The 22500-nt window shown below is 44.0% G+C and overlaps 1 protein-coding gene across 3 annotated transcripts in view; it reads right to left on the reverse strand.

The window, feature by feature from the left end:
- Positions 1 to 22500, reverse strand: part of sorcs2 (sortilin-related VPS10 domain containing receptor 2) — a 473194-nt gene that overhangs the window by 123409 nt on the left and 327285 nt on the right. For all 3 annotated transcript variants that reach the window (XM_037547570.1, XM_037547568.1, XM_037547564.1), the window contains exon 4: positions 7589 to 7753. In XM_037547570.1, the coding sequence (XP_037403467.1) occupies positions 7589 to 7753 (165 nt within the window). The remainder of the gene's footprint in view (positions 1 to 7588; positions 7754 to 22500) is intronic.

A 22500-nucleotide genomic window follows, 5' to 3' on the forward strand; every position in this document is an offset into this window, starting at 1 on the left:
CCACCAGTGAATAAAACACTAACCGATGCTCCACCAGTGGCTAAAGCAACACTAACTGGTGCTCCACCAGTGAATAAAACACTAACCGATGCTCCACCAGTGACTAAAGCAACACTAACTGGTGCTCCACCAGTGACTAAAGCAACACTAACCGGTTCTCCACCAGTGAATAAAACACTAACCGATGCTCCACCAGTGACTAAAGCAACACTAACCGGTTCTCCACCAGTGAATAAAACACTAACCGATGCTCCACCAGTGACTAAAGCAACACTAACTGGTGCTCCACCAGTGAATAAAACACTAACCGATGCTCCACCAGTGACAAAAGCAAAACTAACTGGTGCTCCACCAGTGACTAAAGCAACACTAACCGGTTCTCCACCAGTGAATAAAACACTAACCGATGCTCCACCAGTGACTAAAGCAACACTAACCGGTGCTCCACCAGTGACTAAAGCAACACTAACCGGTTCTCCACCAGTGACTAAAGCAACACTAACCGATGCTCCACCAGTGACTAAAGCAACACTAACTGGTGCTCCACCAGTGACTAAAGCAACACTAACCGATGCTCCACCAGTGACTAAAGCAACACTAACTGGTGCTCCACCAGTGACTAAAGCAACACTAACCGGTTCTCCACCAGTGAATAAAACACTAACCGATGCTCCACCAGTGACTAAAGCAACACTAACCGGTTCTCCACCAGTGAATAAAACACTAACCGATGCTCCACCAGTGACTAAAGCAACACTAACTGGTGCTCCACCAGTGAATAAAACACTAACCGATGCTCCACCAGTGACTAAAGCAACACTAACTGGTGCTCCACCAGTGACTAAAGCAACACTAACCGGTTCTCCACCAGTGAATAAAACACTAACCGATGCTCCACCAGTGACTAAAGCAACACTAACTGGTGCTCCACCAGTGACTAAAGCAACACTAACCAGTTCTCCACCAGTGACTAAAGCAACACTAACCGATGCTCCACCAGTGACTAAAGCAACACTAACTGGTGCTCCACCAGTGACTAAAGCAACACTAACCGATGCTCCACCAGTGACTAAAGCAACACTAACCAGTTCTCCACCAGTGAATAAAACACTAACCGATGCTCCACCAGTGACTAAAGCAACACTAACCGATGCTCCACCAGTGACTAAAGCAACACTAACTGGTGCTCCACCAGTGACTAAAGCAACACTAACCAGTTCTCCACCAGTGACTAAAGCAACACTAACCGATGCTCCACCAGTGACTAAAGCAACACTAACTGGTGCTCCACCAGTGACTAAAGCAACACTAACCGATGCTCCACCAGTGACTAAAGCAACACTAACCAGTTCTCCACCAGTGAATAAAACACTAACCGATGCTCCACCAGTGACTAAAGCAACACTAACGATGCTCCACCAGTGACTAAAGCAACACTAACCGGTTCTCCACCAGTGAATAAAACACTAACCGATGCTCCACCAGTGACTAAAGCAACACTAACCAGTTCTCCACCAGTGAATAAAACACTAACCGATGCTCCACCAGTGACTAAAGCAACACTAACCGATGCTCCACCAGTGACTAAAGCAACACTAACCGGTTCTCCACCAGTGAATAAAACACTAACCGATGCTCCACCAGTGACTAAAGCAACACTAACCGGTTCTCCACCAGTGAATAAAACACTAACGATGCTCCACCAGTGACTAAAGCAACACTAACTGGTGCTCCACCAGTGAATAAAACACTAACCGATCCACCAGTGACTAAAGCAAAACTAACTGGTGCTCCACCAGTGACTAAAGCAACACTAACCGGTTCTCCACCAGTGAATAAAACACTAACCGATGCTCCACCAGTGACTAAAGCAACACTAAACCGTATGCTCCACCAGTGACTAAAGCAACACTAACCGGTTCTCCACCAGTGACTAAAGCAACACTAACCGATGCTCCACCAGTGACTAAAGCAACACTAACTGGTGCTCCACCAGTGACTAAAGCAACACTAACCGATGCTCCACCAGTGACTAAAGCAACACTAACTGGTGCTCCACCAGTGACTAAAGCAACACTAACCGGTTCTCCACCAGTGAATAAAACACTAACCGATGCTCCACCAGTGACTAAAGCAACACTAACCGGTTCTCCACCAGTGAATAAAACACTAACCGATGCTCCACCAGTGACTAAAGCAACACTAACTGGTGCTCCACCAGTGAATAAAACACTAACCGATGCTCCACCAGTGACTAAAGCAAAACTAACTGGTGCTCCACCAGTGACTAAAGCAACACTAACCGGTTCTCCACCAGTGAATAAAACACTAACCGATGCTCCACCAGTGACTAAAGCAACACTAACCGGTGCTCCACCAGTGACTAAAGCAACACTAACCGGTTCTCCACCAGTGACTAAAGCAACACTAACCGATGCTCCACCAGTGACTAAAGCAACACTAACTGGTGCTCCACCAGTGACTAAAGCAACACTAACCGATGCTCCACCAGTGACTAAAGCAACACTAACTGTGCTCCACCAGTGACTAAATCAACACTAACCGGTTCTCCACCAGTGAATAAAACACTAACCGATGCTCCACCAGTGACTAAAGCAACACTAACCGGTTCTCCACCAGTGAATAAAACACTAACCGATGCTCCACCAGTGACTAAAGCAACACTAACTGGTGCTCCACCAGTGAATAAAACACTAACCGATGCTCCACCAGTGACTAAAGCAACACTAACTGGTGCTCCACCAGTGACTAAAGCAACACTAACCGGTTCTCCACCAGTGAATAAAACACTAACCGATGCTCCACCAGTGACTAAAGCAACACTAACTGGTGCTCCACCAGTGACTAAAGCAACACTAACCAGTTCTCCACCAGTGACTAAAGCAACACTAACCGATGCTCCACCAGTGACTAAAGCAACACTAACTGGTGCTCCACCAGTGACTAAAGCAACACTAACCGATGCTCCACCAGTGACTAAAGCAACACTAACCAGTTCTCCACCAGTGAATAAAACACTAACCGATGCTCCACCAGTGACTAAAGCAACACTAACCGATGCTCCACCAGTGACTAAAGCAACACTAACTGGTGCTCCACCAGTGACTAAAGCAACACTAACCAGTTCTCCACCAGTGACTAAAGCAACACTAACCGATGCTCCACCAGTGACTAAAGCAACACTAACTGGTGCTCCACCAGTGACTAAAGCAACACTAACCGATGCTCCACCAGTGACTAAAGCAACACTAACCAGTTCTCCACCAGTGAATAAAACACTAACCGATGCTCCACCAGTGACTAAAGCAACACTAACCGATGCTCCACCAGTGACTAAAGCAACACTAACCGGTTCTCCACCAGTGAATAAAACACTAACCGATGCTCCACCAGTGACTAAAGCAACACTAACCAGTTCTCCACCAGTGAATAAAACACTAACCGATGCTCCACCAGTGACTAAAGCAACACTAACCGATGCTCCACCAGTGACTAAAGCAACACTAACCGGTTCTCCACCAGTGAATAAAACACTAACCGATGCTCCACCAGTGACTAAAGCAACACTAACCGGTTCTCCACCAGTGAATAAAACACTAACCGATGCTCCACCAGTGACTAAAGCAACACTAACTGGTGCTCCACCAGTGAATAAAACACTAACCGATGCTCCACCAGTGACTAAAGCAAAACTAACTGGTGCTCCACCAGTGACTAAAGCAACACTAACCGGTTCTCCACCAGTGAATAAAACACTAACCGATGCTCCACCAGTGACTAAAGCAACACTAACCGGTGCTCCACCAGTGACTAAAGCAACACTAACCGCTTCTCCACCAGTGACTAAAGCAACACTAACCGATGCTCCACCAGTGACTAAAGCAACACTAACTGGTGCTCCACCAGTGACTAAAGCAACACTAACCGATGCTCCACCAGTGACTAAAGCAACACTAACTGGTGCTCCACCAGTGACTAAAGCAACCACTAACCGGTTCTCCACCAGTGAATAAAACACTAACCGATGCTCCACCAGTGACTAAAGCAACACTAACCGGTTCTCCACCAGTGAATAAAACACTAACCGATGCTCCACCAGTGACTAAAGCAACACTAACTGGTGCTCCACCAGTGAATAAAACACTAACCGATGCTCCACCAGTGACTAAAGCAACACTAACTGGTGCTCCACCAGTGACTAAAGCAACACTAACCGGTTCTCCACCAGTGAATAAAACACTAACCGATGCTCCACCAGTGACTAAAGCAACACTAACTGGTGCTCCACCAGTGACTAAAGCAACACTAACCAGTTCTCCACCAGTGACTAAAGCAACACTAACCGATGCTCCACCAGTGACTAAAGCAACACTAACCGGTGCTCCACCAGTGACTAAAGCAACACTAACCGGTTCTCCACCAGTGACTAAAGCAACACTAACCGATGCTCCACCAGTGACTAAAGCAACACTAACTGGTGCTCCACCAGTGACTAAAGCAACACTAACTGGTGCTCCACCAGTGACTAAAGCAACACTAACCGATGCTCCACCAGTGACTAAAGCAACACTAACTGGTGCTCCACCAGTGACTAAAGCAACACTAACTGGTGCTCCACCAGTGACTAAAGCAACACTAACCGGTTCTCCACCAGTGAATAAAACACTAACCGATGCTCCACCAGTGACTAAAGCAACACTAACCGATGCTCCACCAGTGCTAAAAGCAACACTAACTGGTGCTCCACCAGTGACTAAAGCAACACTAACAGGTGCTCCACCAGTGACTAAAGCAACACTAACCGATGCTCCACCAGTGACTAAAGCAACACTAACTGGTGCTCCACCAGTGGACTAAAGCAACACTAACGGTTCTCCACCAGTGACTAAAGCAACACTAACCGATGCTCCACCAGTGACTAAAGCAACACTAACTGGTGCTCCACCAGTGACTAAAGCAACACTAACTGGTGCTCCACCAGTGAATAAAACACTAACCGATGCTCCACCAGTGACTAAAGCAACACTAACTGGTGCTCCACCAGTGACTAAAGCAACACTAACCGATGCTCCACCAGTGACTAAAGCAACACTAACTGGTGCTCCACCAGTGACTAAAGCAACACTAACTGGTGCTCCACCAGTGACTAAAGCAACACTAACTGGTGCTCCACCAGTGACTAAAGCAACACTAACCGGTTCTCCACCAGTGAATAAAACACTAACCGATGCTCCACCAGTGACTAAAGCAACACTAACCGGTGCTCCACCAGTGACTAAAGCAACACTAACCGATGCTCCACCAGTGACTAAAGCAACACTAACTGGTGCTCCACCAGTGACTAAAGCAACACTAACTGGTGCTCCACCAGTGACTAAAGCAACAGTAACCGGTTCTCCACCAGTGAATAAAACACTAACCGATGCTCCACCAGTGACTAAAGCAACACTAACCGATGCTCCACCAGTGACTAAAGCAACACTAACTGGTGCTCCACCAGTGACTAAAGCAACACTAACTGGTGCTCCACCAGTGACTAAAGCAACAGTAACCGGTTCTCCACCAGTGAATAAAACACTAACCGATGCTCCACCAGTGACTAAAGCAACACTAACCGGTGCTCCACCAGTGACTAAAGCAACACTAACCGGTGCTCCACCAGTGACTAAAGCAACACTAACCGATGCTCCACCAGTGACTAAAGCAACACTAACTGGTGCTCCACCAGTGACTAAAGCAACACTAACTGGTGCTCCACCAGTGACTAAAGCAACACTAACCGATGCTCCACCAGTGACTAAAGCAACACTAACCAGTTCTCCACCAGTGAATAAAACACTAACCGATGCTCCACCAGTGACTAAAGCAACACTAACCGATGCTCCACCAGTGACTAAAGCAACACTAACCGATGCTCCACCAGTGACTAAAGCAACACTAACCGATGCTCCACCAGTGACTAAAGCAACACTAACCGATGCTCCACCAGTGACTAAAGCAACACTAACTGGTGCTCCACCAGTGACTAAAGCAACACTAACTGGTGCTCCACCAGTGACTAAAGCAACACTAACCGGTTCTCCACCAGTGAATAAAACACTAACCGATGCTCCACCAGTGACTAAAGCAACACTAACCGATGCTCCACCAGTGACTAAAGCAACACTAACTGGTGCTCCACCAGTGACTAAAGCAACACTAACTGGTGCTCCACCAGTGACTAAAGCAACACTAACCGATGCTCCACCAGTGACTAAAGCAACACTAACCGATGCTCCACCAGTGACTAAAGCAACACTAACCGGTGCTCCACCAGTGACTAAAGCAACACTAACCGGTGCTCCACCAGTGACTAAAGCAACACTAACCGATGCTCCACCAGTGACTAAAGCAACACTAACTGGTGCTCCACCAGTGACTAAAGCAACACTAACTGGTGCTCCACCAGTGACTAAAGCAACACTAACCGATGCTCCACCAGTGACTAAAGCAACACTAACCAGTTCTCCACCAGTGAATAAAACACTAACCGATGCTCCACCAGTGACTAAAGCAACACTAACCGATGCTCCACCAGTGACTAAAGCAACACTAACCGATGCTCCACCAGTGACTAAAGCAACACTAACCGATGCTCCACCAGTGACTAAAGCAACACTAACCGATGCTCCACCAGTGACTAAAGCAACACTAACCGATGCTCCACCAGTGACTAAAGCAACACTAACCGATGCTCCACCAGTGACTAAAGCAACACTAACTGGTGCTCCACCAGTGACTAAAGCAACACTAACTGGTGCTCCACCAGTGACTAAAGCAACACTAACCGGTTCTCCACCAGTGAATAAAACACTAACCGATGCTCCACCAGTGACTAAAGCAACACTAACCGATGCTCCACCAGTGACTAAAGCAACACTAACTGGTGCTCCACCAGTGACTAAAGCAACACTAACTGGTGCTCCACCAGTGACTAAAGCAACACTAACCGATGCTCCACCAGTGACTAAAGCAACACTAACCAGTTCTCCACCAGTGAATAAAACACTAACCGATGCTCCACCAGTGACTAAAGCAACACTAACCGATGCTCCACCAGTGACTAAAGCAACACTAACCGGTTCTCCACCAGTGAATAAAACACTAACCGATGCTCCACCAGTGACTAAAGCAACACTAACCGATGCTCCACCAGTGACTAAAGCAACACTAACCGGTTCTCCACCAGTGAATAAAACACTAACCGATGCTCCACCAGTGACTAAAGCAACACTAACCGATGCTCCACCAGTGACTAAAGCAACACTAACCGATGCTCCACCAGTGACTAAAGCAACACTAACCGATGTTTCACCAGTGACTAAAGCAGCACTAACCGATGTTTCACCAGTGACTAAAGCAACACAAACGGGTTCTCCACCAATGACTAAAGCAGCACTAACTGGTGCTCCACCAGTGACAATAACTACACTAACTGGTGTTTCACCAATGGCTCTATTGAGTCTCTACTTTGCAGTCCACAGAGTAATGCTTCACCGATCATTGAAACAGTGCAGGATGAACTTACCTTGGCTTCTTTGCTGTAGGCCAAAAGCTTGTCCTCTTCAGTCGGATGGAAGAGCAGTGTTTCCAAAGTGAAGGAGAGCGGCTGCCGCTGGAACGAAGCTCCTTCATCTGTACTAATGAACAGCATCTGCTCTCGTTCATTTATAGTGGAGCTGATCAGGATCACCTGGAAAAACACACACAAAATAGGTCACTCGCTTTAAGATCAGACTTCCTGCTGCAGAGTAATGCGATACAGCTTCATTATTAATGACTAAATCCCGAAACAAATGGAAAAGTAGTGAGGAGGAACATTAACAGTAGATACTGTGTGCGATTTTCATGGCAATGCGCGTTGATTTTTACACTATTGTAATACAGGATGCAGTACCTGCTAATGCCTACAAGCAGCACTGTCGCATAACCAAATAAAGTACATGAGAGGAGCAAACAGGAGCAAGTGGATACTAACCCTCTCTGTGGACTCAGGGGTGGAAACAAGATCAATTCAACTAAACCCAGTTATACTGATTTCTGTAATCTTAATGTGATGCTTTCAACAACAGACAGTGCCTCAAAGCAGCTTGTCCAGAAATGTGGTAACAGCAGCCTAATGGCTAGAAAAACACCCTAAGAGAGAATAAAGACGCAAAAGAAGAAACTCCTTGAAATCATGAGGAAGAACCGTTGAGAGGAACCAAGACACGAAAGGAGAAACTCCTTAAGATCATGAAGAACCACAGAGGGAACCAAAAAACAAAAAGAGAAACTCCTTAAGATTATAAGGAAGAACCAATGAGAGGACCCTAGACTCAATAGGAGAAACTATTTCAGAGTTTATGGTTGAACCACTGAGGGGAACCGAGACCCAAAAGGAGAATCTCTAAGATCATGAGGAAGAATCACTGAGAGGAATCAATATTCAAAACGAATAGTCCAACAGCATGAGGCAGAACCTCAGAGAAGAACCAAAACCCAAAGGAAAAAAAACTGTCTAAGAGCAGGATGAAGAACCAATGAGAGGAACCAAGACACCAAAGGAGATACTCCTTGAGATCATGAGAAAGAACCACTGAGAGGAACCAAGATTCAAAATGAAAACTCCAAGAGCATAATGAAGAACCGATGAGATGAACCAAAATCCAAAAGGAGAAAAATCTTAACAGCATGAGGAAGTATAAATGGAACCCAAAAGGAGAAATTCTCTAAAAACATGAAGAACCACTGAGATGATATAAGACCCAAAAGAGAGACTCCTTAAGGTCATGAGGAGGAACCAGTGAGAGGAACTCTAGCAACATACAGTAGAACCACTGAAAGCAAACAAACTCAAAAGGAAAAACTCCCTAAGAGCATGAAGAAGGGAGTCCTGACCATCGATGAGTCAGTTAAAGAAAGAGTATCACAGTATCAGAGAAACAGATGGACTAAAGTCTGTAACTGTAGAACTACAGAGTGGACGGTCAGAGTCTTTGATCATTTCAAACTAATCCTATTTTAGTAATGAAAACTTATGAATATCGCTTAACTTGATGCTTTGGAAAAATTGTGAGTCCATCTGCTAAGGCAAAGAAGCTCACCATGAACTGAACAAATGAACTGAACAACGAACTGACAGACACACACACACACACACACACACACACACACACACACACAAAACACTGATGAATACAAAGCAGACTCCTTCCTCTTGGCAACAGCCAAACTATAAATGACACCATGACGCAAAGTGTGTGTCGATAAATTTGCATAACGTTCATGAACGAGCTCCTGAGTTAACTGACCTAATTACGTATGCTAATGAGGGACTGGAATATGCATCATGTTACAGCATAGCAACGAGCAGTCTCATACAGCTCAGACGCAAAGTGGAGTGTGTGTCCCTGAGTGAAAACATGAAAACATAACACACTGACTGAGCGTGTGTTCGTGTGTGTGTGTGTGTGTGTGTGTGTGTGTGTGTGTGTGTGTGTGTGTGTGTGTGTGTGCGCGCTTCCCTTCATGCTTAATTGAATATGCAAATTGTCCATTCTGATATTCAGAGGGTGAGAGAGAGAGAGAGGGTGTGTGTGAGAGAGAGAGAGAGAGAGAGAGAGAGAGAGAGAGAGAGAGAGAGAGAGAGAGAGAGAGAGAGAGAAGGAAGACACTCAGGGACATTGCATACAGTATTGTGCAGTGCAGTGTAATGTAGTACTGCTGTGAAATAATATAATATAGTAAAATGGAAATGAATAGTAGTAGTATTGTAGTATAGTATTTTATACTATGGTGTTGTATAGCATAGCCCAGTGAAATATAACACTGACGTACAAAGGCAAATAAGTACACCGCAGAGCATCAAAGCAGACAGTAGCAGTAGATCAGTGAGTATAGTACAGTATGAATTACACCGTAGAGCATCAAAGCATACATTAGCAGTAGATCAGTGAGTATAGTACAGTATGGATTACACTGTAGAGCATCAAAGCATACATTAGCAGTAGATCAGTGAGTATAGTACAGTATGGATTACACTGTAGAGCATCAAAGCAGACAGTAGCAGTAGATCAGTGAGTATAGTACAGTATGAATTACACCGTAGAGCATCAAAGCAGACAGTAGCAGTAGATCAGTGAGTATAGTACAGTATGGATTACACTATAGAGCATCAAAGCAGACACTAGCAGTAGATCAGTGAGTATAGTACAGTATGAATTACACCGTAGAGCATCAAAGCAGACAGTAGCAGTAGATCAGTGAGTATAGTATAGTATGCAGTACACTGTAGAGCATCAAAGAAGACAGTAGCAGTAGATCAGTGAATATAGTACAGTATGGATTACACCGTAGAGCATCAAAGCAGACAGTAGCAGTAGATCATTGAGTATAGTACAGTATGAATTACACTGTTAAAGCATCAAAGCAGACAGTAGCAGTAGATCAGTGAGTATAGTACAGTATGGATTACACCGTAGAGCATCAAAGCAGACAGTAGCAGTAGATCATTGAGTATAGTACAGTATGAATTACACTGTTAGAGCATCAAAGCAGACAGTAGCAGTAGATCAGTGAGTATAGTACAGTATGGATTACACTGTAGAGCATCGAAGCAGACATTAGCAGTAGATCAGTGAGTATAGTATAGTATGAATTATACCATAGAGCATCAAAGAAGACAGTAGCAGTAGATCAGTGAGTACAGTACAGTATGAATTACACTGTAGAGCATCAAAGCAGACAGTAGCAGTAGATCAGTGAGTATAGTACAGTATGGATTACACTGTAGAGCATCAAAGCAGACAGTAGCAGTAGATCAGTGAGTATAGTACAGTATGAATTACACTGTAGAGCATCAAAGCAGACAGTAGCAGTAGATCAGTGAATATAGTACAGTATGGATTACACTGTAGAGCATCAAAGCAGACAGTAGCAGTAGATCAGTGAGTATAGTACAGTATGGATTACACTGTAGAGCATCAAAGCAGACAGTAGCAGTAGATCAGTGAGTATAGTACAGTATGGATTACACTGTAGAGCATCAAAGCAGACAGTAGCAGTAGATCAGTGAGTATAGTACAGTATGGATTACACTGTAGAGCATCAAAGCAGACAGTAGCAGTAGATCAGTGAGTATAGTACAGTATGGATTACACTGTAGAGCATCAAAGCAGACAGTAGCAGTAGATCAGTGAGTATAGTACAGTATGCAGTACACTGTAGGGCATCAAAGCAGACAGTAGCAGTAGATCAGTGAGTATAGTACAGTATGAATTACACCGTAGAGCATCAAAGCAGACAGTAGCAGTAGATCAGTGAGTATAGTACAGTATGGATTACACTGTAGAGCATCAAAGCAGACAGTAGCAGTAGATCAGTGAGTATAGTACAGTATGAATTACACTGTAGAGCATCAAAGCAGACAGTAGCAGTAGATCAGTGAGTATAGTACAGTATGAATTACACTGTAGACCATCAAAGCAGACAGTAGCAGTAGATCAGTGAGTATAGTACAGTATGAATTACACTGTAGAGCATCAAAGCAGACAGTAGCAGTAGATCAGTGAGTATAGTATAGTATGAATTATACCGTAGAGCATCAAAGAAGACAGTAGCAGTAGATCAGTGAGTACAGTACAGTATGAATTACACTGTAGAGCATCAAAGCAGACAGTAGCAGTAGATCAGTGAGTATAGTACAGTATAGATTACACTGTAGAGCATCAAAGCAGACAGTAGCAGTAGATCAGTGAGTATAGTACAGTATGAATTACACTGTAGAGCATCAAAGCAGACAGTAGCAGTAGATCAGTGAGTATAGTATAGTATGAATTATACCATAGAGCATCAAAGAAGACAGTAGCAGTAGATCAGTGAGTACAGTACAGTATGAATTACACTGTAGAGCATCAAAGCAGACAGTAGCAGTAGATCAGTGAGTATAGTACAGTATGGATTACACCGTAGAGCATCAAAGCAGACAGTAGCAGTAGATCAGTGAGTATAGTACAGTATGGATTACACTGTAGAGCATCAAAGCAGACAGTAGCAGTAGATCAGTGAGTATAGTACAGTATGAATTACACTGTAGAGCATCAAAGCAGACAGTAGCAGTAGATCAGTGAGTATAGTACAGTATGGATTACACTGTAGAGCATCAAAGCAGACAGTAGCAGTAGATCAGTGAGTATAGTACAGTATGGATTACACTGTAGAGCATCAAAGCAGACACTAGCAGTAGATCAGTGAGTATAGTACAGTATGGATTACACTGTAGGGCATCAAAGCAGACAGTAGCAGTAGATCAGTGAGTATAGTACAGTATGGATTACACTGTAGAGCATCAAAGCAGACAGTAGCAGTAGATCAGTGAGTATAGTACAGTATGGATTACACTGTAGAGCATCAAAGCAGACAGTAGCAGCAGATCAGTGAGTATAGTACAGTATGGATTACACTGTAGAGCATCAAAGCAGACACTAGCAGTAGATCAGTGAGTATAGTACAGTATGGATTACACTGTAGAGCATCAAAGCAGACAGTAGCAGTAGATCAGTGAGTATAGTACAGTATGGATTACACTGTAGAGCATCAAAGCAGACACTAGCAGTAGATCAGTGAGTATAGTACAGTATGGATTACACTGTAGAGCATCAAAGCAGACAGTAGCAGTAGATCAGTGAGTATAGTACAGTATGAATTACACTGTAGAGCATCAAAGCAGACAGTAGCAGTAGATCAGTGAGTATAGTACAGTATGGATTACACTGTAGAGCATCAAAGCAGACAGTAGCAGTAGATCAGTGAGTATAGTACAGTATGCAGTACACTGTAGGGCATCAAAGCAGACAGTAGCAGTAGATCAGTGAGTATAGTACAGTATGAATTACACCGTAGAGCATCAAAGCAGACAGTAGCAGTAGATCAGTGAGTATAGTACAGTATGGATTACACTGTAGAGCATCAAAGCAGACAGTAGCAGTAGATCAGTGAGTATAGTACAGTATGAATTACACTGTAGAGCATCAAAGCAGACACTAGCAGTAGATCATTGAGTATAGTACAGTATGAATTACACTGTAGAGCATCAAAGCAGACAGTAGCAGTAGATCAGTGAGTATAGTACAGTATGAATTACACTGTAGAGCATCAAAGCAGACAGTAGCAGTAGATCAGTGAGTATAGTACAGTATGAATTACACCGTAGAGCATCAAAGCAGACAGTAGCAGTAGATCAGTGAGTATAGTACAGTATGGATTACACTGTAGAGCATCAAAGCAGACAGTAGCAGTAGATCAGTGAGTATAGTACAGTATGAATTACACTGTAGAGCATCAAAGCAGACACTAGCAGTAGATCATTGAGTATAGTACAGTATGAATTACACTGTAGAGCATCAAAGCAGACAGTAGCAGGACAAGAGCTGCCACTTGAAGTTAAAACCACATGAATAGTGGAGCCATGAGTTACATAACAGAGAGCAGGCTCTCAACACTGAATTCAATTAGCATACAGAGAGAGAGAGAGAGACAGAGAGAGAGAGAGAGAGAGAGAGAGAGAGAGAGAGAGAGAGAGAGAGAGAGACAGAGAGAGAGAGAGAGAGAGACAGAGAGAGACAGAGAGAGAGAGAGACAGAGAGAGAGAGAGAGAGAGAGAGAGAGAGACAGAGAGAGACAGAGAGAGAGAGAGAGAGAGAGAGACAGAGAGAGAGAGACAGAGAGAGAGAGAGACAAAGAGACAGAGAGAGACAGAGAGAGAGAGAGACAGAGAGAGACAGAGAGAGAGAGGACTAATAGAAAAAGAGAGAGAAGAGAGTTAAAGACAGAACAGAAACAGAGGAAGAGAATAAGTGAAAAGGGGGGAGCAGGAGAAAGAGAGCAAGAAAGAGACAGAACAAAAGGGAGAGATACAGAGTGAGGAGTCACTGTCCATCTGATCAGCTCTACTGACCATATAGGTGCCCTTTGTAGTTCTACAGTTACAGACTGTAGTCCATCTGTTTCTCTGATACTCTGTTACCCTGTTCTTCAGTGGTCAGGACCCCCATAGACCCTCACAGGTACTATTTGGGTGGTGGATCATTCTCAGCACTGCAGTGACACTGACGTGGTGATGGTGTGTTAGTGTGTGTTGTGCTGGTCTGAGTGGATCAGACACAGCAGTGCTGCTGGAGTTTTTAAACACCTCAGAGTCGCTGCTGGACTGAGAATAGTCCACCAACCAGGAATATCCAGCTAACAGTGTCCTGTGACCACTGATGAAGGACTAGAGGATGACCAGCACAAGCTGTGCAGCAGCAGATGAGCTGTCGTCTCTGACTCTACATCTAATAATAATAGAGGTGGACTCTACAGCTGATTAAAGGTGGATACCAATTCAAAAAGCAGTTTGAACTGAAACACTTCAATGTAAATGGGCAGGGCTAAACTGCAAGAGTCAGAATAGGCAGATACATATAAAAGTGCTGATTTTTGTGACATCACAAACACAGTGCATTCACATGGGCCACTTTAGCAGCTCAGTTTCCATATATGGACTGAGGAGCTTTAACAACATTTACATTCCTTGCCAATCTCGTTTAAATAAATTGAACTTAATGAGGAAAAATGCTGTGCCTTCATTGATATGTGCCTTTTAATGCCTGAGAACATCATACCGGTTCCAAACTTTGAAATCTAGCTGCATATCCAGGTGGAAAATGAGAAGAAAATTAAGTAAATAAATCATTTTGAGTGATTCAACGTAACTAATTGACCTTTTAGTCATTCATACAAATCTTTTGACTCCTGAATATTAACAAGTGAAGCGATTCTGCATATACAAGGACACAGCAATTACTCTGAATTATGGAAAGTGATTTGACTATCAGGATATTGGGTTTGTGTGGCATTTCAAACAGAATGGCTTTGGCTCATAAATCATCCTGAAGAAGCTGAGAGTAAAATGTGTTTATTAATTCATTTTGACCAATAAAATAATGTTCACAATAATTCAAACATTAACTGCCCAGTCTGAGAACCAGAGGGCAAATAATGAAATATATAACATTAAAATAAAACATAAAAAGCCTAGCCCATAGTTTAATGTAAAATAAAAATGAATAAATAAATATTTATTACAAATGAGTCCTCAAGAATAATTCTCACCAGTATGAATTAATATCAGAAGGGTTGACAGTCCATAGAGGGAAAGGATTCAGAATAAAAAGGCATTAGGGAAAGTAATCCAGAGTGATTACAATGCTAAAATATATCTGCCTTCTCCTTTAATATAGAACATCACTGCAGGTCAAACGGTAAAACAGTTTACTGTACTGTACATTTACAGTAAACATTCATCAATTAAACTCAAATTCTTAGCCTGAGAAATAAAAGGCATCAGTCCAATCAGTGCATATATAATCAACTCAATCAGTCCATATATAACCAACTCAATCAGTGCATATATAATCAACTCAATCAGTCCATATATAACCAACTCAATCAGTCCATATATAACCAACTCAATCAGTGCATATATAACCAACTCAATCAGTGCATATATAACCAACTCAATCAGTGCATATATAACCAACTCAATCAGTGCATATATAACCAACTCAATCAGTGCATATATAACCAACTCAATCAGTCCATATATAACCAACTCAATCAGTGCATATATAATCAACTCAATCAGTCCATATATAACCAACTCAATCAGTCCATATATAACCAACTCAATCAGTGCATATATAACCAACTCAATCAGTGCATATATAACCAACTCAATCAGTGCATATATAACCAACTCAATCAGTGCATATATAACCAACTCAATCAGTCCATATATAACCAACTCAATCAGTGCATATATAACCAACTCAATCAGTCCATATATAACCAACTCAATCAGTCCATATATAACCAACTCAATCAGTCCATATATAACCAACTCAATCAGTTCATATATAACCAACTCAATCAGTCCATATATAACCAACTCAATCAGTACATATATAACTAACTTAATCAGTGCATATATAACCAACTCAATCCGTCCATATATAACCAACTCAATCAGTCCATATATAACCAACTCAATCAGTCCATATATAACCAACTCAATCAGTCCATATATAACCAACTCAACCAATGCATATATAACCAACTCAATCAACGCAAGTATATAACTAACTCAATCAGTGCATATATAAACAACTCAATTGGTTCATACATAAACTCAATCAGTGCATATATGACCAACTCAAATAATGGAAAAACAATCACTAAAACAATCATATGTCCAATCCATTCAGTGCATATGTAACCCAACTCAACCAATGCACATATATACATATATATACATACATACATACATACACACACACACACACACACATATATATATATATATATATATATATATATATATATATACATATATACACATATATATATATATATATATATATATACACACACACACACACACATATATATATATAGTAGATTTAGTATAACCAACTAAATCAGTACATATATAACCAACCCAAAGAGTGCATAAAACAACCAACTCAACCAGTGCACATATAACAACCTAATCAGGGCATATATAACCAACTCAATCAGGGATTAACCCAATCAGTGTATATATCCATCCATCCATCCATCCATTATCTTCCGCTTTTCCGGGGTTCGGGTCGCGGGGGCAGCATCCTAAGCAATGAAGCCCAGACCTCCCTTTCCCCAGCCACTTCCACCAGCTCTCCAAGGGGGATTCCGAGGCGCTCCCAGGCCAGCTGGGCGATATAGTCGCGCCAGCGTGTCCTGGGTCTTCCCCCTTTCTCCTCCCAGGTGGACTCGCCTGTGACACCTCCCGAGGGAGGCGTCCAGGAGGCATCCTAACCAGATGCCCGAACCACCTCAGCTGGCTCCTCTCGACGTGAAGAAGCAGCGGCTCTACTCCGAGTCCCTCCCGGATGACTGAACTTCTCACCCTATCTCTAAGGGAGAGTCCAGACACCCTGCGGAGGAAACTCATTTCGGCCGCTTGTATTCGCGATCTCGTTCTTTCGGTCATTACCCAAAGCTCATGACCATAGGTGAGGGTGGGAACATAGATCGACCGGTAAATCGAGAGCCTTGCCTTATGGCTCAGCTCTTTCTTTACCACAACAGACCGGTAAAGAGCCCGCATCACTGCTGACCCAGCACCAATCCGCCTGTCAATCTCCCGCTCCCTTGTACCATCACTCGTGAACAAGACCCCGAGATACTTGAACTCCTCCACTTGAGGCAAGAGCCTATCCCCGACCCAGAGAGGGCTCTCCACCCTTTTTACGCCTGAGAACCATGGTCTCGGATTTAGAGGTACTGATTCTCATCCCAGCCGCTTCACACTCGGCTGCAAACCGATCCAGCGAAAGCTGAAGTTCACGGCCTGATGTCCCCAATAGGAAACAGCAAACAGCAGTGATGTGACCCTGAGGTCACCAAACCGGACACCCTCCATCCCTTGACTGCGCCTAGAAATTCTATCCATAAAAATTATGAATAGAATTGGTGACAAAGGGCAGCCCTGACGGAGTCCAACTCTCACTGGGAACGAGTCTGACTTACTGCCGGCTATGCGAACCAAACTCCAGCTTTGTTTGTACAGGGCCTGAATGGCTCGTAGCAAAGAGCCATGTACCCCATACTCCCGAAGCACCTCCCACAGAATACCCCGGGGAACACAGTCAAATGCCTTCTCCAGATCCACAAAGCACATGTGGACTGGTTGGGCAAACTCCCATGAACCCTCCAGAATCCTGGAGAGGGTGAAGAGTTGGTCCAGTGTTCCACGACCAGGGCGGAACCCGCACTGTTCCTCCTGGATCCGAGGTTCGACTATAAGCCGGACTCTCTTCTCCATTACCCCTGCATAGACCTTGCCAGGGAGGCTGAGGAGTGTGATTCCCCTGTAGTTGGAACACACCCTCCGGTCCCCTTTTTTAAAAAGAGGCACCACCACCCCAGTCTGCCAATCCAGTGGCACCGCCCCCGATGTCCACGCAATGTTGAAAAGGCGTGTCAGCCAAGACAGCCCCACAACATCCAGAGCCTTGAGGAACTCAGGGCGGATCTCATCCACCCCTGGAGCCTTGCCACCAAGGAGCTTCTTAACTACCTTAGCGACTTCGGCCTCAGTAATGGACAAGCCTATTCCCATGTCCCCAGACTCAGCCTCCTCACTGGAGAACGTGTCAGTGGGATTGAGAAGGTCCTCAAAGTATTCCTTCCACCGCCCAATGACGTCTTCAGTCGAAGTCAGCAGCACACCATCTCCACTATATACAGTGCTAGTGGCACACTGCTTTCCCCTTCTGAGTCACCTGACGGTTTGCCAGAATCTTTTCGGAGCCGACTTAAAGTCAGTTTCCAAGGCCTCACCAAACTCCTCCCATACACAGGTTTTTGCCTTGGCAACAACTGAAGCCGCAGATCGCTTGGCCTGTCGATACCTGCCAGCTGCCTCTGGTGTCCCACAGGCCAACCATGCCCGGTAGGACTCCTTCTTCAGCTTGACGGCATCTCTCACCTGGGGTGTCCACCACCGGGTTCGAGGATTACCGCCCCGACAGGCACCAACTACCTTACGGCCACAGCTACAGTCAGCCACTTCAGCAATGGAGGAACGGAACATGGCCCATTCTGAGTCAATGTCCCCCACCTCCCCCGATATCTGGTCAAAGTTCTGACGGAGGTGTGAGTTGAAGATCAATCTGACAGGTTCTTCTGCTAGACGTTCCCAGCAAACCCTCACTATGGTCTGGTCTGACCGGCATCTTCCCCCACCACCTGATCCAACTCACCACCAGGTGGTGATCAGTTGACAGCTCAGCTCCTCTCTTTACCCAAGTGTCCAAAACACATGGCCGCAAGTCCGATGACACGACTACAAAGTCAATCATTGAACTGCGGCCTAGGGTGTCCTGGTGCCATGTGCACTTATGGACATCCTTGTGTTCAAACATGGTGTTCGTGATGGACAAACTGTGGTTTGCGCAGAAGTCCAAAAACTGAACACCACTCGGGTTCAGATCAGAGAGGGCATTCCTCCCAATCACACCCCTCCAGGTCTCACTGTCATTGCCCACGTGAGCGTTGAAGTCCCCCAGTAGGACAATAGAGTCTCCAGGAGGAGCACTTTCAAGCACCCTTCCCAAGGACTCTAAGAAGGCTGGGTACTCTGGGCATAAGCACAGACAACAGTCAGGACCCGTTCCCCAACCCGAAGGCATAGGGAAGCTACCCTCTCGTCCACCGGAGAAAACCCCAACATACAGGCACCGAGTCGAGGGGCTATGAGAAAGCCCACACCTGCCCGCCGCCTCTCACCATGGGCAACTCCAGAAAAGAATAAAGTCCAGACCCTCTCAAGGAGATTGGACCCAGAGCCCAAGCTGTGTGTTGAGGTGAGCCCGACTATATCTAGCCGGTATCTCTCAACCTCGCGCACCAACTCAGGCTCCTTCCCCGCCAGTGAGGTAACGTTCCAAGTTCCAAAAGCCAGTTTCAGCAACCGAGGATCAGAACGCCAAGGCCCACGCCTTCGGACACTGCCTGATCCACAACGCACCGAACCCCTACTACTGCCCCTCCCATTGGTGGTGGGTCGATGGGAGGGGGGACTCATGTAACTCCTTCGGGCTGGGCCCGCCCGGCCACCAGACGCTCGCTGGCGAGCCCCTCCCCCAGGCCTGGCTCCAGGGTGGGGCCCCGGTAACCCTGTTCCGGGCAGGGTACACAAGTCCCGTTTTTGTGTCTTCATAGGGGTTATTATGGATCACACTTTGTCTGACCTGTCACCTAGGACCAGTTTGCCATGGGAGACCCTACCAGGAGCTTTTGCTCCAGACAACATAGCTCCTAAGATCATTCAAGCACGCAAACCACTCCACCACGATAAGGTGGTGATCCAAGGAGAGGCAGTGTATATATAATAAACCCAATTAGTAAAGCCAATTAGTGAAGATATAACTAACTTAATAATTAGATACACAACCAACTCAATCAATGCATATTTAAACAACCCAATTAGTGGATGTATAAAAATCCAATTAGTGCATATATAACCAACCCTTCAAATAGGAATACTAACAGACTACTGAACTGGCAGTGTATACACTGTGTCAATCATTTGGTTAACCTATGATCCTATAGCTGTTTTGATGTCATTGCGGTGTTGGTGCAGCATAAGACAAGGCTTGGCTGTTATTCCACTGCAAGCAGCGCTCTTTTTATTGAAACACTAGTAGAAATGCACTCCCTGAAGTGCTGAAAATGCACATTCTAAAATTCAATCCACACCAAGCTTGTGTCTGTAAGTAGAAGCAATATTTTAATATGATTTGAGTTTGATTAAAGGTCATTATGTCTTGTTTTTCTTGACATTCTAACAGGTTTAAACAAACGTTGCATGGTCAGCTGTTAAAGCTACAGAGGATCATTTTTGCGCTATGAGGATTTAGCATTTTGCTCCTTCTCCTCACTTTCACTGCTCCCTAAAGAGTGAGTGGAGTGGTTTTAGAGTGGCTGGAGTTGGCAGAGAAATACACTTCGCTAGCCTTCAGCTTTCAACACATCCCACTGATCAGCCTGAACACAGCAGCACACTCATCTGAAGGGCTTGAGGGAAATCGCAGGGAAAATATAAACTTCTTCAGATATGTTCTAGTACTTGCTTTGAGCAGACTCGCATCACAGGCATATACACTGTATGGCCAAATGTATGTGGACACCTGACCATCACACTTATATGCACATCCCATTCAAAAACCATGGGCATTAATATGGAGTGGTCCATTTCACAGCTACAACAGCACTGCACTCTCCAGAAAGGCTTTTGGTATACATTGGTTTTATGTGAACTGATTGGAGTGGTTATGTACACTGACTAATTTTTGAATATCCGCTGACTGTGTTGGTTACATATGCATTGGTTGCTTTGGTGATGTATGGTATCTGCTAATTGGATTGGTTCAGCATCTGTTTATAAGGCATTTGGGAGGTCAGACACTGATGTTGGACGAGAGGGCCCAGCTCACAATCCATGTCCCAGTTCATCCCAAAGGTGTTCAGTGGGGTTGAGGTCAGGGATCTTTGCACTGGAGTTGCCTCCACACTAAACTCGTCAGACCATGTCTTTATGGAACTGCTTTGTGCGCAGGGGCTCAGTCATGCTGGAACAGGAAAGGGTCTTCGCCAAACTGTTCCCACAAAGCTGGAAGTGTATGATTGTCAAAATGCCTCTGTGTGCTATAACATAAATATCACCCCTTCATCGGAACTGAGGAGCTTAACCCCTGAAAAACAGCCACTGCTCATTATCCCTCCTCCACCAAACTCTAGTGTTGGCACTATGCTTTCTGCTAGGCAGTGTCTGCTGACATCCACCAATCCAAATGTTTCCACTGCTCAAGAGCCCAGCGGTGTTGTGATTTACACCACTCCAGCCGACACTTGGCACTGCACCACACCCTGAGACGTTTCCATTTCTCAACAATAGGACTTACAGTTGACCGGGGCAGATCTAGCAAAACAGAAATTACACAAACATCCAATTACAGTGCCATGTTTAAACACCTGATCTCTGTTATTAGGAGGGGCCATATACCTTTTTTTATTTATGTGTCATAACCAATTTTAAACAAACTCAACCCTTTTATAAAGTTAACCTTATTAAAAGGCCTTACCTTTTACTTTGCTTTGCAGTTTTTTAGAGAAGGCTTTAGAAAACATTTTGATTTAAAGCCTTAATCTCAATGTTTTGAAGGTTCCTGTTAGCCATGTAAAGAGCTGATTACACCATTTTCTTAACCAGCGTATGTTTATAGTGACTGCATACAATTTACTTCATATACAAACAATTTATGACAGCAAACATAAGCTACATGCATAGCTGATTTCATACCACATGTTCTATCCAAAAACAAAATGTATAAATAATATACATCTTATAAAAAATATACATCTCCTGTATGAGGTTTTGTGTGTGTGTGTATATATATATATATATACATAATATATATAGATATATACACATACATACACACACACACACACATATATATATATATATATATATATATATATATATATATATATACACACACACACACACACACACACACACACACACACACACACACATATATATATATATATATATATATATATATATATATATATATATATATATATATATATATATATGAATGCTGCAGTAATTTCCCAGTAAGGACTGTCTTTGTGTTGGATGCTGACCTTTGTTTTATTGTTTTTTTTTTGTAACCTTTGTTTGGGTTTTTTTGTTGATGATGCTGATGTTTTCATCCGACCTTATGCCTGACCAAGCACATGCACTCATAAGGACTTCTAAAATCCGCTCCATTGTCCAATGCTAATGGTTTACGGACAAGCGCGGTCATT

Source organism: Pygocentrus nattereri, chromosome 2 (genome assembly GCF_015220715.1).
Source record: "Pygocentrus nattereri isolate fPygNat1 chromosome 2, fPygNat1.pri, whole genome shotgun sequence".
Lineage (NCBI taxonomy): Eukaryota > Metazoa > Chordata > Actinopteri > Characiformes > Serrasalmidae > Pygocentrus > Pygocentrus nattereri.